The 17,189-nt window shown below is 37.1% G+C and overlaps 1 protein-coding gene across 3 annotated transcripts in view; it reads left to right on the top strand.

The window, feature by feature from the left end:
* Cutc (cutC copper transporter) overlaps positions 1 to 16,862 on the top strand; it is a 31,651-nt gene extending 14,789 nt beyond the window's left edge. For all 3 annotated transcript variants that reach the window (XM_048452937.3, XM_048452936.3, XM_048452935.3), the window contains 3 exons: positions 12,262 to 12,289; positions 15,498 to 15,603; positions 16,445 to 16,862. In XM_048452937.3, the coding sequence (XP_048308894.1) occupies positions 12,262 to 12,289; positions 15,498 to 15,603; positions 16,445 to 16,559 (249 nt within the window). In that variant the 3' untranslated portion in view covers positions 16,560 to 16,862. The remainder of the gene's footprint in view (positions 1 to 12,261; positions 12,290 to 15,497; positions 15,604 to 16,444) is intronic.
* The last annotated feature ends 327 nt before the right edge of the window (positions 16,863 to 17,189 follow it).

The following is a 17,189-nucleotide window of genomic DNA, read 5'->3' as shown; positions in this document are numbered from 1 at the left end:
ATCCATAATCCAATGAAAGATAAAAAACCACCCACCCCACCTCTTGGGAATGTGGTCATTGTGTTCTTAAATTTACTTCCTGCTGTCTGGGTGTGACGGTATTTTTAGGGAATCCTGAAAAGAATAATTTAGGTTAATTGTCAAGTCCTGGGAGAGGTAGCTTTATCATTTGTTGTTTAGTCTCTGTGTAATGGAAAAGGACCAGGACTTGTGTCAGGTCCTGGCTAGAGTAGTTTGTGAAGCTGGATCATCTCAGTTAGCCACCTCGGAAATGTCTTGAACAGTTTGTAGTCCAAAGCCGATCTTTAGGTGATGTTTGTCAGCTTAGAGGTGTTATCATAGTCCTTGTGGAATCATTGTTGTGAGGACCCATCCTCCATTTGGAGACTTGAACTATTAGGCATGATCTTGGTTCACTGTAGAAAATTTAAATATTTTAAATGTCATATGCAGTAGCTCTCCAAGAAATTCAAGAATCAATATTTGTTATGTACATCCAGAGTACAGAAACTTAATTCCTAGTTACCTGATAAAGATTCAAACCTGAAATAGTGTACAGGCAGCTAGGTGAAGCCTTCTTCTAGATAGTTAGTATAGTGATATTTTGTTTTTGATCTAACAAAGCTTGCCTGAAGATGAAAGTGCAAAGCTAGCTACACTAATCAGCCATACAGACCAGACAATGGTAACAGACACCTGTAATCCCAGCAGCCACTAGTTAGCCATAGAGGCCGGGTAGTGATGGTGCACACCTTTAATACCAGCACTAGAGAGGAATATAAGGCAGAATGAGACAGAAACTTGCTCTCTTTTCAGTCTGAAGATTTCATAGAGGTAAGAGCTTTCTCGTGGTTGGCTGCTTTGCTTCTCTGATCTTTTAGCTTGAACCCCAATGTCTGTTTTTGTTAGTCATGCTACAAGTTAGTACTCTATATGATCATTAATACCATAACAAAAAGTTTAAACTATATTGATCTTATAAATTTATTAATCTTACAAATTTTGAGATAATATTTGTATTCTAAGAAAAGCTTTAAAGAATCTAAACAAAAGGATTATGAAATTAGTGGCAGTACAGTTGTCCCTAAATTTTTGTTTTTCTTTTCTCCCATATCAGGTGGCTCTTCTGACATGAGACAGAGTTTCAATTTTACTTTAACAAGTATGTTTGGGTTCAGAGGAGAGAGCCACATTCCAACTTCAAAGCCAGCTTTAATTTTCAATTAGATTGGGGCTACAAAAGGACCATTTGTATTATATGCCTGTAGAGAACAGCAGAAACAAGCATTTAGGGAAGATTTATGAAGTTTTATCCTATTGGAGATGTGATACACCAATACGCCAATTTACTCTTTTTCTTGGGACACTATCTTTGGATGATTTGTCCTTTTTCTTCAGATGTCTAGTTTGTCCAGTGGTCTTCAGATCCCTTAAGTGGATGCCTTCATTCTCCAGAAAAGACAAAAACAAAACCCTTCCCCAACCCTAATTTTGGGAGGTTTCCTTCTGGCAAGTTCTATCTGATCACATGCAGAGCATTTGTAGTTTCATAGGTTAGTTTAGGTAGAATGGCCATGTTGTCTAATGAAGGATCATCTTTCTAACTAAGAGGTCTCCTTGTTCAAATTTAATCTTTGTAATATTTGCCTTATTTTCTCTTGAAATTTTTATTCTCTCTTCTATAGCTTTTCTATCATTGAGAGCAGTATGGTTTCTTATAATAGGCATTGTTAGATTCTTTAATTGCTCTGGGAATGAGTTTCCTTCATAGTTACAGCAAATGACTGAACCAAATTTGGCATGGGGGTCTGTGAGAGGCGCCTCAAGGAGTTTCCCAATGGCAAAGAGTTACCTTGACTGTCCCTTCTTGATCTGCATTCATTAGTCCAATGCCTGCCTTTATCACACCTTCTGTATAATCTAGAATTATGCTTAGAAAAAAAATTATTTCTGGAATGCCCTGTTTACAGTCCCTTTTTAGGTGACCATGTATACCACAATTGAAACACTTGACATTTCAATATTTTTTCAAACCTTTGGAAATCACCTCTCTTATCCAAGCATCATCATGATCATGAAATTCAATATTGATTGTATCTCAGATCCATTCCTCCAAGGGTGCTGATCTTGACTTTAAAGGCCTAATTACCCCTTTGCATTGTGTATTTTCAAAAGCCAGAGATTCAATTATTTGTCTAGCTTCTGAATTTGGTATCATTCTATTTACTGCTGAAGTTAGTTTTTGTAAGAAAAGGCTTTCCATAAAGGCTTCCTTTGGGCCCTGTATAACTTTAGTAAATGACTCATTTTTCTTTCCTACTTGAATTCTGGCCCAAACATTCAAAACTTCTGTATGGCATAAATCTAGGGTGTGTTCATCATATAGAGATTGTATTTGTACATGAGCATTACCGCGCCAGCACGGTCTGGAACCACGAGTCTCGGCGGAGGGTGTCCAGGTTGAATGAAATCCACAGAGCACGAGGTTGAGGTGAAACAGCAGCTCGTTTATTGTACTGCTGGGGCTAGCTTTTATACCATGGCACCAAATGGGGAAGGGGCTGCGAAGGGACTGTCACCTGACCCAAGGAGGAACTCTTACCTGACCCCAGTAGAGGTCAAGGACTGATCACATGCACTCCACCTTCATCTGTCCCCAGTAGGGACTGTCACCTGACCCCAGCAGGGATCAAGGAATAATCACGGCACTCAAACTTCCTCATCCAACTCCAGGAGCAGAGGGAAGTTAAGATTCTTTGCAGATAAGCACCTCAAATGGGGGCAGGGAGATATAACTCGGGGTAGCAATTCCCACAGAGCATAATTTCCTTTTCCAAAAAGTTGATCTTGGGAGACTTCCATACCTCTAGCCCTACTTTGTTGTTCAATGGTCTTAACCTCATCTTTCCATCAGGTCTTCCATTGTAATTGAGGACCAGGCTCCAAGACTGCTCTAACCAAGTTTCTCCAATTTTGAGGTATAATTCTATTACAAGTTGACCATGAGTCGTTTGCTTCACAAAAGGTGAATGCATGCCATATGAGATTATTGCTTTCTTGAATCTCCTTAAATCTAACATTTCCACAGGAGTCCATTTAACTCTTACATAGCCTTGGGGATATCTATCGTTTGACAGTTATTCATGTAAGGTGACTGGATAAATTAAGGTTGGTTGTTTGAAAACCTTAGGCTATTCCTCTCTATCCTTATAATGCAATGCTGAATTAGTTCTCCGTTAAATTTTTTTGTACCTGAACATCTCTATGATATGTTTTAATAAGTTTTTCTAAGGCACACATATCAATCAACCTTTTTAGTGATAAACCAATAATTATCAAACCAACAATAAAGATTATCAAACTGGTAATTAACATTATGTCAATCCTTTTTAAATTATCCCTTCATTTAATTGTTCTAATGTTAAACCATCCATTGTGTTACGGAGACCTAACTCTCTTTATCATAATAGTGTTTCCCTTTTTTTAATGTGGGGGAAAAAAAACCTCCTTCTTTTTCTAACTAATTTTCCTTTTTAAGAATTCCTAATTGTCTCACCAAATTTGCTGATGGTAGAGCATGAGGCCACCACTGGTCTCTGACCATCCAGCCTCTGGGTCCTGGTGCTCTAGGCAATTTCAGGAGTGGACTTACTTTCCTGGCATGGATTTTAGGCTAGACTGGTCATTGGCTGGCCACTCCCTCAATCTCTAGATCATCCTTACCCCAGTAGGTCCCCATAGACAGGACAGACTGTAGGTTGAAGGTTGTGTGGCTAGGTTGGTTTCCCACTCCCTCCACTTGAAGTCTTGCCCTGCTCCCAGGAAATGGCCAGTTCAGGCTCCATATCCACTATTGCTAGGAGTATTAGCTGGAATCATCCTTGGAGATTCCTGGGAGATTCCCTTGCACCAGGTTTTTACCTGACTCCGAAATGCCTCCCCTGCCCCACCTTTCCAGTAGTCTCTTTCAGTACTCTCCCTCTCTGTGTCCCATCCCCAACCTGATCGCTTATGTTCCCATCCCCACTCACACACACAGTCTACCAACAAAACTTCTTCTATTTCCCCTTCTTAGAGAGATCAACATGTCCCGTTGAACTCTCCTTGTTACCTAATCTCTGAGTCTGTGGATTGTAGCATAGTTATCCTTTAATTTTATAGCTAGTATCTGCTTATGAGTGAGAACATACCATGTTTATCTTTCTAGGTCTGGGTTACCTTACTCAGGATGATTTTTTTTTTCCTAGTTCCAGAAAATTTGCCTGCAAGCTTTATGGTGTCATTGTTTTTAACAGCTGTAATATATAGCTGTTAATGTACCACATTTTCTTTATCAATTTCTGGTTGAGGGACATCTAGATTGTTTCCAGATTCTGGCTATTACAAATAAAGCTGCTATGAATGTAGTTGAGCAAGTGTCCTTGTGGTATGATTCATCCTTTGAGATTATGCCCAAGAGTAGTATACCTGGGTCTTGTGGTAGATTGATTCTCAATGTTCTGAGAAACTGCCATATTGATTTCCAAAGTGCTGTACAAGTTTGCAGTCCCACCAGCAATGAAAGAGTATTCTCCTTACTCCATATCCTCTCCAACATGAACTGTCACTGTGTTTTTTGATCTTAGCCATTCTGATAGGTATAAGATAGAATCTCAGAGTCATTTTGATTTGCATTTCATTAATGGCTAAGAATGTTGAATATTAAGTTTTCCTCAGCCATTTGAGATTCTTCTGTTGAGAGTTCTCTGTTTAGATCTATACCCCATTTTTTAACTGAGTTTTTTTGATGTCTAGTTTCTTAAGTTCTTTATATATTTTGGATATTAGCCCTCTGTCAGATGTGGGATTGTTAAAGACCATTTTCCATTCTGTAGGCTGCCATTTTGTCCTAATGATGGTATCCTTTGCCTTATAGGAGCTTTTCATTTTCATGAGGTCCCATTTATTAATTGTTGATCTTAATATATGCACAATTGGTGTTCAGTTCAGGAAGTTGTCTCCTGTGCCAATGTGCTCATGGCTGTTTCTCATTTTCTTTTCTATCATGTTCCATGTATCTAAATTTTTGTTGACGTTTTTGATCCACTTGGACTCGAGTTTTGTGCAGGGTGATAAATATGGATCTGTTTGTATTTTTCTACATGCCAGCATCCAATTATACCAGCACCTTTTGTTGAAGATGCTTTCTTCTTTCCATTTATAGTTTTGGCTTCTTTGTCAAAAATCAGGTGTCCAAAGGTATATGGATTTAAATATGTCTGGGTCTTTGGTTTGATTCCGTTGATCCACTTGTCTGTTTTTATTACTATAGCTCTGTAGTAAAGCTTGAAATCAGGGATGGTAATGCCTCCAGAAGTTCTTTTATTATGCAGGATTGTTTTAGATATTCTGAGTTTTTGTTTTTCCATATAACGTTGAGTATTGTTTTTTCAAGGTCTGTAAAGAATTATGTTGAAATTTTGATGGGGATTGCATTGAATCTGTAGATGACTTTTTGTAAGATGGCCATTTTAACTATGTTAGTCCTACCAATTTGTGAACATGGGAGATCTTTCCATCTTCTGATATCTTCTCTAATTTCTTTCTTTAAAGAGTTGAAGTTCTTATCATACAAGTCTTTCACTTGTATAGTGGTATGCTATTTGTGTTTTAATAAATAAAACTTGCCTGAAAAATCAAAGGGTAAAGCAGCCATGCTAGTCAGCCATACAGGACAGGGAGTGTTGGCATTCATCTTTAATCCCAGAACTCAGGAGACAGAGGCAGAGATCTCTGAGTTCAGGGCCACCATGGCCCACACAAGATTGAATCTTTCTAAAACAGAAACAGAGCTCACACAAAGGTGATCCCAGCACTTGGTATCACAGGCCTTTAATCCCAACACTAGGGAGGTGAGACAGGAGCTATTTGGCTGGGTGGAGAGAAGAATATAAAGGGGAAGAGATAGGAACTAATTGAAATGTGGAGCCTGAGGATTTGTGGAGACAGGATCTCACCTCTTCGGTCTGAAGATTTGGTAGAGGTATAAGGTCTATCTGGTGATTCTTTGCTTTGCTTTTCTGATCTTCACATTGAACCCCAATATCTATCTTTGGATTTTTTTTATTGATACTGCTCACTTGCTTAGTTACTCAAAGATATTTTATATTATTTGAGGCTATTATGAAGGATATTGAGTCCCTGGTTTCTTTCTCAGCCTGTTTATCACTTCTTATTTTGGGGGGAGTTAATCTTCTGACCAGTCACTTGACTAAAGGCATTTAAAGGTGTAAGAGTTCCCTGGTAGAATTTTTGGAGTCACTATAATATTACCTGTCAATAATGATGCTTTGACTTCTTCCTTTCTTGTTTGTATCCCCTTGATCTCCTTTAGTTGTCTTATTGCTCTAGCTAGAACTTTGAGTACTATATTGAATAGGTATAGAGAGAGTAGACAACCCTGTCTTGTTTCTGATTTTAGTGGAATTGCTTTGAGTTTCTCACTTAATTTGATGTTGGGTATTGACTTGCTGTAGATTCTTTTATTATATTTGGGTATGTCCCTTGTATCCCTGATCTCTCTAAGACTTTTATCATAAACGGATGTTGGATTTTTGTCAAAGGATTTTTCAGCATCTAATGAGATGATCATATTGTTTTTTTTTCTTTCAGTTTATTTATATGATGGATTACATTGACAGATTTTCATATGTTGAACCATTCCTTCATCTCTGGGATGAAGTCTACTTGTTAATGGTAGATGGTCTTTTTGATGTGTTCTTGGATTTGGTTTGCTAGTATTTTATTGAGTTTTTTTGCTTATCAATGTTCATGAGTGAAATTGGTCTGTAATTCTCTTTCTTTGTTGAGTCTTCGTGTGGATTGGGTGTCAGGATGATTGTGGCCTCATAGAAAAAAATTGGCAATGTTCCTTCGATTTCTATTTTTTAGAATAAGTTGGGGAGTATTGATATTAGCTCTTCTTTGAAAATCTGGTAGAATTCTTCATTAAAACCACCTGACCTTGGCCTTTTTTTCCCCACTGGAAAACTTTAAATGACTGCTTCTATTTCCTTAGGAGGTTATAGGTTTATTTAAATTGTTTATCTGAACTTGATTTAATTTTGGTATGTGGTATCTATTGAGATATTTTCTTTAGATTTTTCGATTTTGTGGAGTACAGGGTTTTGAAGTATGACTGATGATTCACTGGATTTCCTCAGTGTCTGTTGTTACGTTCCCCTTTTTATTTCTGATTTTGTTAATTTAGATATTCTCTTTCTGCCTTTTAGTTAGTTTGGATAAGGGTTTATCTATTTTGTTGATTTTTCTCAAAAAAAAACAACTCTTTTTTTCATTGATTCTTTGTTTCTGTTTTATTGATTTTCAGCCCTTGGTTTGATTATTTCCTGCTGTCTACTCCTTGTGGCTATGTTTGCTACTTTTTCTTCTAGAACTTTCAGGACAGCAGAAGGGATAATTAACTGCAACCCAGAGAAAGACCCACAACACCCACGATCAGAATGACTGATAACAGCGTAGCCTGGAACTGATAACTTAGAGGCTTGTGTCTCTTCTTTGCTTAGAGCAGTAAGTCTAACTCCAGACCTAGGCCTGTAGAAACTGCAGTGTCTGGTGTATGTGCTATCTGATCAAGAGCCATCAGCTTCTCCCTGACAGTTTACGTAGGTTTCTTGGTTACCTGATTCTATGCTTGCTGGGAGAAAAGTGACACATTGATTTAAACAATCTGTGTCCTATTCATAATTTTACTGAAAATAAATCTTTTAACCTTTTATACGATCTAAAAATGTAGTATAGCTCACTAACCTTCCCCTCTAGAATTCCCTGATGATTTATTTCCCTTTCTTAACTAACTTTCTCCATTAAAGAGTTCACTGGACGTGTACTAGCCACTCCATGGGTCTGTGTGTGTGTGTGTGTGTGTGTGTGTGATTTATCTGACTTTCTATGGGGCAAAAGAATTCTGGCCCTGAAACCTGTTAGGGCTTGGGACTTGCTGGTTTTAAGGATATATATGACTGGGAACATTTGTAACGGGTAGAACTAAGGAACAACATCGAACTAAGAACAAGGGAGAATAAGAAGGAGCAATGAGAAATGATTGATTGAAGAAAGAAGAATAAAGAATTATGGATAGATGGAACCTGTTGTGAGCAGACTTCTTTACTCTCCTATCTTTAGTCCCCCTCCCTTTAGCTATTCATGGCATCTTTAATTGAACCCTGAAAGAGAGTCTTAAAGGCAAAAACTTTTAAGCTCTGTAAACCTATCTATTGGTGAGAGTGAGGTGTTGGTCTCCCACACTGTTAATGTGTGGGGTTCGATGTGTGATTTAAGCTTTAGTAATGTTTTTTTTTTTACAAATGTGGTTGCCATTGCATTTGGGGCATAGATGTTCAGGATTGAGATATAATCTTGGTGGATTTTTCATTGATAAGTATGAAATGCCCTTCTCCATCTCTTTTGATTAATTTTGCTTGAAGTCTATTTATTTATTGGTTTATTGGTTTTTCGAGACAGGGTTTCTCTGTGTAGCTTTAGAGCCTGTCCTGAAACTCACTCTGTAGACCAAAACTGGCCTTGAACTCACAGAGTTCCACCTGCCTCTGTCTGTCTCCCAAGTGCTGGGATTAAAGGTGTGCCCCACCACTGCCCCACATGGAGTCAGTTTTGTTAGGTAGCAGAGTAGGATAACTACACCAGCTGGCTTCTTGGGTGCCTATGATTGGAAAATCTTTTTCCCACCTTTACTCTGAGGCGATGTCTGTCTTTGATGTTGATGTGTGTTTCTTGTATAAAGCAGAAGGGTGGATCCTGTTTCTGTATTCGTTCTGTTAGCTTGTGTCTTGAATTCAATCTATTGATATTGAGCGATACTAATGACCATTGATTGTTAATTCCTGTTATTTTATTGGTGGTGGTGTGGTGTGGTATGTGTGTGTATTTGTGTGTGTTTCCCTTTGCTGGGTTTTGCTGATGTGAGATTATTATCTGGGTTTTCATGGGTGTAGTTAACTTCCTTGAGTTGGAGTTTTCCTTCTAGTACCTTGTGTTGGGTTGGATTTGTGAGTAGATATTGTTTAAATTTGACTTTGTCATGAAATATCTTGTTTTCTCCATCTATAGTGATTTACAGTTTTGCTGGGTATAGTAGTCTAGGCTAACATCCATGATCTCTTAGGGTCTGCAAGACATCTGTCCAGGCCCTTCTGGACTTTAGGGTCTCCATTGGGAAGTCGGGTGTGATTCTAATAGGTCTGCCTTTATATGTTATTTTGCCTTTTTCTTTTGCTGCTTTTAATATTCTCTCTTTGTTCTATATGTTTAGTGTTTTGATTATTATGTAGCTCAGGGATTTTCTTTTCTGATCCAGTCTATTTGGTGTTCAGTAAGCTTCTTGTACCTTTATAGGCATGTCCTCTTTAGGTTAGGGAAATATTCTTCTATGATTTTATTAAATATATTTTCTGGGTCTTTGAGCTGGAATTCTTTTCCTTCTATTCTTATTACTCTTAGGCTTGCTCCTTTCATAGTGTCTTAGATTTCCTGGATGTTTTGTGCTATGAATTTTTTAGTTTTAACATTTTCTTTGTACAGTGAATCTATTTCCTCTGTCATGTCTTCAGCGCCTGAGATTTCTTTTTTTCCATCTCTTGTATTTTGTTGGTGTTGCTTGCTTCTATAGTTCCTGTTCACTTACCCAGATTTCCTTTTCCAGAATTCCCTGAGTTTGTGTTTTCTTTATTGCTTCTACTTCCATTTTCAGGTCTTGAACTGTTTTTTTTTTCACCTGTTTGTTTTTTTTCTTGTCATTCTTTAAGGGATTTACTGATTTCCTCCAATTTTTTGTTTGTCTTTTCCTCAATTTCTTTAAGGGATTTTTCATTGCCCTTTAAGGACCTCTATCATCTTCATGAAGTTATTTTTAAGGTCATTTTCTTGTGCTTCAATTGCATTGTTCAGGTCTTGTTCAGGCCTTGCTGTCATAGGGTAGCTGGACTCTGGTGGTGCCATGTTGCCCTTTCTATTATTGTGTTTTTACACTGGCATTTGGGCATCTGGGTTTGGGTTGATTATAGGTCTAAGTGTTGATACCTGTGTTTGTCTTTATTGGATGGGGCTATTTTGTTCCTTGGTGTAATGTCAGTACTACTATGTGTACTATGGTCCTGTAGTGCCTGTACTACATGTACTACGGTACTACACCTGTAGCTTACTGCCTGCACTAGGGAAGGTGGTTCCTGAGTTGGGGGAACCACCTGGAGATTAAAATACACACATACAGACAGACACAGGCCATTCTTGAAACAAGAACATGAAGAATGCCAACTTTATTGTGTTCCTGGGCAGCTTATATAGTGCCTTCCCTGACCTTTGGCCATGCCCTAGCTCTCAGAATCCTTCAGCTGCAAGCCACCAGAAACCACTCTCCTGCCATCAGGGTCACGTGCTCAGAGCAGCTGCAAGCGTAGGTTGCTCAGAACAGCTGCTAGCACAGGAAAGCAAGCTGTTTACCCCGGCAGGCAAAGGGTTATAGAAAATTCAGGGTCTGGGGGTCCAAAGTCCCCAACACTTGGTTTTTGTTTCTTCCCTGATCTTCTGGCCTAAGTGTCCAAGTGACTAGTGACTAGCAAGTCTTCAGTTCCAGTAGGCTATCTCTGCTGGTGTTTTTGTGGTCTGTAAAACTTCTGAAGTTTTGGGTGCCAACATTGCTTTTTCTATTCCAAGTGCCTGTGTAGTCTCTGAAGTCCTAGGGAACCGCTTGGCATCTGGGATTCCTGGTACAGCATGGCATCTACTGCAGCAGAAGTTTTCTGCTGGGGCTGGCGTCCGTAAAGCCAACGTCTTCTTCCAGAGTTGTAGGTCAAAATATGGAGCCCAGGGAAGGGTGCAGTCTGGGTGTCTACCCAGATTTTTAATCCATCAGAGGATTATTCCATTCATGAAGTTGGAGTCCTCATGATACAGTCATCTCCCCAAAGTCTTTTAGGTAGCAACCAAGCCCATGGGAGTCATTTCATGTTCAAACTATACCGGGTTTTGTTTTTCAGATTATTAATGATGCTCAGTGTTTTGTGTTTTTAAATCACTTCTGATAGTGGTAGGTAAATATATTATTCTAAGTAATCTTTTATAGAAGGCCAAAAAGTATGATAATATTAATCTCTTAAAAATATTTGTCTTTATTTTAGAAAGCTTTCATTGGTAAGAAACAAATAAATGTGACTTTTCCTCCTCCTAAGATCATTTCAACTTCTTAGATAGTGAATGTTTTATGGATGCTTTGCTCTCATGTATTTGAGAACATGAAATATCTTTGCTCCAGTTAATTTTTCTAACAATTAGTAATTTTGTGAAATTACCCCCTTCCTCTCAGTCCCTATTTTATTACCTGACTATGTTTTACCTCCATTGTACTTGCTATCTGAAATTTTATTATATAAATATTGTTTATCTGTTTCATCTTCTTTTAATGTTTAAAGTTCCATGCCAATAAGAACTTTCTTTGTTCACCATGTCAAAGGGATAGATTCCTCTCTTTTCTCTTACGTTTAGTTCCTGGGGCAAATAAACCAACAAAAGAATGTGCACATAACTGTATATTCTTATGAGTGTGTTAGCAAAGAAATATAACTCAAAGAGATAGAATAGGGGCTTACATATGATTTTAATGGGTGAGGAGGAGGCTTGAGAAGGGCAGCTGTGGGAAAAGAAGAATTTTCTGGAAAGACGTAGGAGGATGGATAGGCCACTTGATAATGTCAGAAATTAAATTAATTCTTATATTTTCTATTAAATAAATGTATGGCTTTATTCTGTTGATATTTAGTTGATGAGGCAAGATTTGAGTGATTTCTCATCTTTCCACTCTCACCACCATAACTTACAATTACGTTATATTGTCTTTTCTGCTAAAATTTTATATGCACCTATTTTCATTCTACTGCATACCACAAACTCAAACTTTCTGTGATTTTTCCAGTAAGATTTTTCTTAAGGTTGTGTGATTATAAAGTTTATTTTTATACCTATTCTTTATGTTTATAATACTATACATTTTTAAGGCAATAGAATAAAAATCTTTCTAGGAAAAAAAAACTTATAATAGTTTATATTATCTTTTCCCTCTGTCTTTTCCCTAAAAGAGAGAGAACTATTGAAAAATTAAATATTAGTAGTAACTTAAATTTTTAAAATATACTTACTAATCTCAACTGAGAGAAAGATACTAAAATTTACTTTCTCCCCCCTTTTCAGGCAAAAGGCAGGATTGTGGTGATGCCAGGTATTTATCGCTCTGTGTTTTCTGATAATGTGGAAATAGAGTGTTACAAAGAGCAAATAGGTGGTGCACCAATGTGGGTGCCTATATCCACATAGGAACTGAGAGAGCTTGGGGAGAGTTCTAGACACAGTGTTTAAAAAGTACATAGGCTGGGGAGAGTGAGGAAAAAGAGTGTAGATAGTTATAAACAGAAAGAACTAAAAATAAAATAAAGTCTTTAAAGAGATAGTAGAAGTAATATAGAAGAGTACACACAGTCCTAAGAGACATATAAAGAGAGTAGGCAGAGTCAGGGAAAAGGCATGTAGCTGCCAAAGGAGACGGTTGGAACTGTCTGAAACTTTGCCAGTAGGCCACAACCTTGTGGTAGTGCCCAGATTAATAGAAATGGGTTAATTTAAGATATAAGAGTTAGCCAGAATTATGCTTAAGCTATTGGCCAAACAGTATTGCAGTTAAAAAAAAGAGTACAGACAGTCATGGATTAAAGTAATAAAGAAAAATAAACCACATAAAGATGGAAAATACACGGAGAGTCTGGATTATGCATATTACTGTGTTTTCTTTGAATTTTTTAACTACAGATTCTGGGGGCTGCTAAGCTAAACCAACATAAAGGTATCTTAACTTCAAAATTTGTGTCTAAGGATATGTTGCTTTGGAAAAGAGGTTCTATTTTTGTTTCCTCAGAAAATGAGAACCTTTGGATTCCTTCCAGGCTAATGTGGCTTGATGAAACAAGACCTCCTGAAAGTTCTCTGTGAACCCTAAAAATACTTCGCCCAACAAACAGCAGGAAGAAGTTTGAAGAAAACTATGCCCCAATTCCCAAAATTATTGTTTATAAATATTTGTTTTCATTTCAAGGGGGTTGATTATAAGTGATTAATGGTCACAATAAATTTCTAAATAAAAAAAACAAATAAGGGGAATATGATATATCGATGGATACTTTGCATTGGTATGGATCTTGGTCTATTGATACATATTTAAGGTTGATTTTGTTACACTGTGTATATAAATTTCTACTCCTGGATTAGATTTATGTTTAGACAGCTCTTTTAAAAATGTAATGTGTAGGGGCTGGAGAGATGGCTCAGCGGTTAAGAGTACTGACTGCTCTTCCAGAGGACCCGGGTTCAATTCCCAGCACCCACATGGCAGCTCACAACTGTCTGAAAATCCAGTTCCAGGACATCTGACACCTTCACACTAATGTACATAAAATAAAGTTAAATAAACCATATTTTAAAAAAAATGTAATGTGTAATTAAAAATTTCAGATTAATAGGTAGTCATTTATAATAGTCAAACCTGTAGTCATGTTAGGTTTTCTAGATATACAGAGATATATCTCAGTTATATAGATAATCTTCAAAACTTCAAAGACTTACAGAATATGGCATTTACAATGTTTTAAGAACTTAGATTTTTCATGACAATGAGACACATCTCCTGGCAGCACCAGTCTTTTTCAAGAGGATGATGGGCATCAGAGAGGCTCCTTATGGAGTTTGTTAGCTATTCAGTTTCTTGCCTGAACTGCTTGATGGTATGCTGTATAAACTGGACATGTAGGACCCACAAAAAAAATCACTGCTGAACTTGCCCAAAGAAGGTGTTGCTGCTTCAGGGTTGCTGCTTCACAGAAAAAAAATGCCAGGACACAGAAGAAAGCAACTGATGAACTTTGCCATTATAAGGCAGACAGATCTTCAAATTTCCTGTTTCACATTAAAGTCTGCTGGATAGTATAGGCCTGTAGGCTGAAGATGAATGCTCCAACATTACAGAAGAACTTTGGGTGACTGTCCAGGCAATGAAATGTCTCTACCAATTCTAGAGTTTTGGAAGTTGCTTACAATGCACTTCCTGTTTACTTAGGTAATATTATGTCCTTCTGGGATCTTTGAAGAGTTGAAGACAGATAGTTTTTCTTAGTTATGATAAAAGATAAATTAGATATAAAACTTTAGACTTACAAAGATGGGATATATGATAGAGTATTTTCCTTAATTTGTCAAATGTTAATAACTATATATTGTAACTATAATTCTTGATTAATAACTCTTGTGTTTATGTAATTTTACTATGTTAAAGTAAAACTTTCCTTTTTAATGAGACAGAAAAGGGGAGATGATGTGGGATGTCCTTCTGTATATGTATTGCTTTATTGGTTAATGAATAAAGCTGTTTTGGCCAATGACTTAGCAGAGCAAAGCCATGTGGAATATCTGAACAGAGATATAGAGTAGGCAGAGTTAAAGAGATGCCATATAGTTGCCAAAGGAGACAGATACACAAACAGGGTATTGTTATATAGCCCAGGCTGGTCAAACTTTAGATCATTCTGCCGCAGGCTCAAGTGCTGAGATTAGAGATGTTCACAGCTGTGCCTGACTTGTTCTTTCCACTTTTTAAGGGTTCAGCAACATGGATAGCACTAACAACAACAACAACAAAAAGCCAATCTAACGAGTCTGAAGAAGTGTAGTAAAAACACAGCTTAAAGTACAAAAGTACCTAGCTAATACCATCTTAAATGTTTTGAATATATTTTCTTTATCAGAATATGAAAATAAATAGTTTCATATTTATAATTACCGATATGAATTCAGAGTATGCTGTCATAAATATATTAAAGATTATCAAATGAATGTCATAAAAATATTTGGCTACATATTTTTTAAAAAGTTAAATTTGTCAGTGAAATGAAACAGAGTTAATCTTAGGATGAGCAAGCTGTAAATAGTTTGCTTAGTCTCATTTCCAGTAGAGTCAGTATGTTCTTCAAACCCTGGGGTGGAGTGAAGCATTACAGGTTCTCTGTTGAGGATAGGTTTCTGATGCCTTTGTAGCTTTTCCCTTACACCTATCTTGAACTTTCTGTGTATACATTGAGGGGAAAGCAATGATGGCGTGGTGAATGATTTTCCTTGTCCAGATAGTTTTTAAAATCCAAACTCAGTAATGCATAGCATTGTGACAATGGATAAGTGAGTTTTCTTTGTAAGCTCTGTCCTTACAAGTTCTCCAGATTCTGTAGCATAGATCTTGTTTTCTGACCCCATATTAGCTTAGAGACAGTAAGTTTTGAAATAGTCAAAATATTTAGAATGAATATTTTGTGTAAAATAAGGATTTATGTATATTTAACTTACATGTGATATTCTGTTCCATTTAATGTGTTACCTTTTTTTTGTAACAGGAGGTGGCATAACAGATAAAAATCTGCAAAGGATCCTTGAGGGTTCAGGTGCTACAGAATTTCACTGTTCTGCTCGATCTTCTAGAGACTCAGGAATGAAGTTTCGGTACAAATATATTCTTTACATACAGGAGTGAATGAAATCTTTGGTTGCTTAAATAAGAAAACCTTAGTTAATGTCATTATTAAATGATAAATTGCTGTGATTAGTATTGTGTTTTTCAGTTGAAAAATATTTCTAAAATGATTATTGTTTTTCCAGAAATAAACAGTAACTTGGGAATTTAAGTAAGCCTTCATATAGCTTTTACTGAGTCATGCCAGCCCTCACCATTTCTGTGGTTATAGCTCGTCAACACGCCTAAGAGAGACTTAGTTCAGGGGGAATGATTTTCTAGTTCAGACATTGCTGAGCATAAGCACTTTATAAATGAACGCATCAGTGAAGTATCCAGTGAGTCATCGGCTCACGTGTTTAGTTCTCTACGTGATCCTTTACTGAGTTAATGATTGGTATGGGGCAGCTTCGAGACCACTTTATCTCTCCTGCTGTAAATAGTCTCCATTTACCTTTGCTCTCTACTTGCAGTTGTTTTGAAATTTTATTGCCATTAAGGACTTTAAACTACTATGTTTTTTTCAGTACCCTAGAGAATTCCTACAACTTAATTGAGTCATCTCATTTACTGGTGGGTGAGCAGGGATTCAACATATAAAAAAAAAAGACATTAGCATGTACATTTTCAGATATAAAATCCAATTTCCTGCCTGGTGCATTTAGTTACTAGATTTTTCAAGTCATTAATTAATGAAAATTGCAAGTATGGTAGTCCAGCATCCTTGGCCTTCCCCTGTTCTTGAGCCATGAGTGAGTCTGTAAAGTTAAGGAGGGGTGTATTTCACAACTAATGTGATTACCTATCTGTTCTTTGCTGTTTCTATTGCAGAAATTCCTCTGTTGCAATGGGCGCTTCACTTGCTCATTCAGAATATTCTCTGAAGGTAACAGATGTGACAAAAGTAAGGACTTTGTATGCTATTGCAAGGGATATCCTAGTTTAACTTCTCTGAGAGACATGGATGTTACTCTGTGAAGACAGAAGTAGAGCCTTCAATTCTCCATGTGGCCATGGAGTGTTGTGTGTTTTCAAGAAGAAAAAGAAATTGGAACAGCAATGCAATCCTTTTCTTTGCCAGTCATTGCTGTCATGGTGACTAAATTTAACCTGTGCCTCTTCCTCACGGAATTCACTGATAAACTGGCAAAGGTCAACCACAAGGTAGGAAATCAGAGTTTGGTGGAGAGTCAGTTTAGTCCACTTTTTGCATTTTCATTTGTAAAATAAAACTCCTCATTCTGTTGTGTTATAGTCTCATATTCTTTTACTTAATATTTTCAGTAGTTTATTATGTAAGAAGATTGTTTTGCTTTTCCATTTCTTGTAGTTTTCCTTTCTATCATGTACTCATTGGATTTGTTGCTCAGGACAGGATGTAAAGGTTGCAGTAAAATGATATAGTGTAAAAATTCCCAGACTTGGACTTTTTTCTTTCTATTGCATTCTGATATCCAAATTGAGGCAAGGTGTGTCTTCCAATGTGAATTTTTTTATTTCTTTGGGTCTTCCAGTAGCCACAATGAAAATCGGTGCTGATAGCAACACAGGAGCCAAAAATCTGTGTCTCTATCTG

Source organism: Myodes glareolus, chromosome 7 (assembly GCF_982192425.1).
Source record: "Myodes glareolus chromosome 7, mMyoGla1.1, whole genome shotgun sequence".
NCBI classification, from domain to species: domain Eukaryota; kingdom Metazoa; phylum Chordata; class Mammalia; order Rodentia; family Cricetidae; genus Myodes; species Myodes glareolus.
This window is presented reverse-complemented; position numbering and strand designations above follow the sequence as displayed.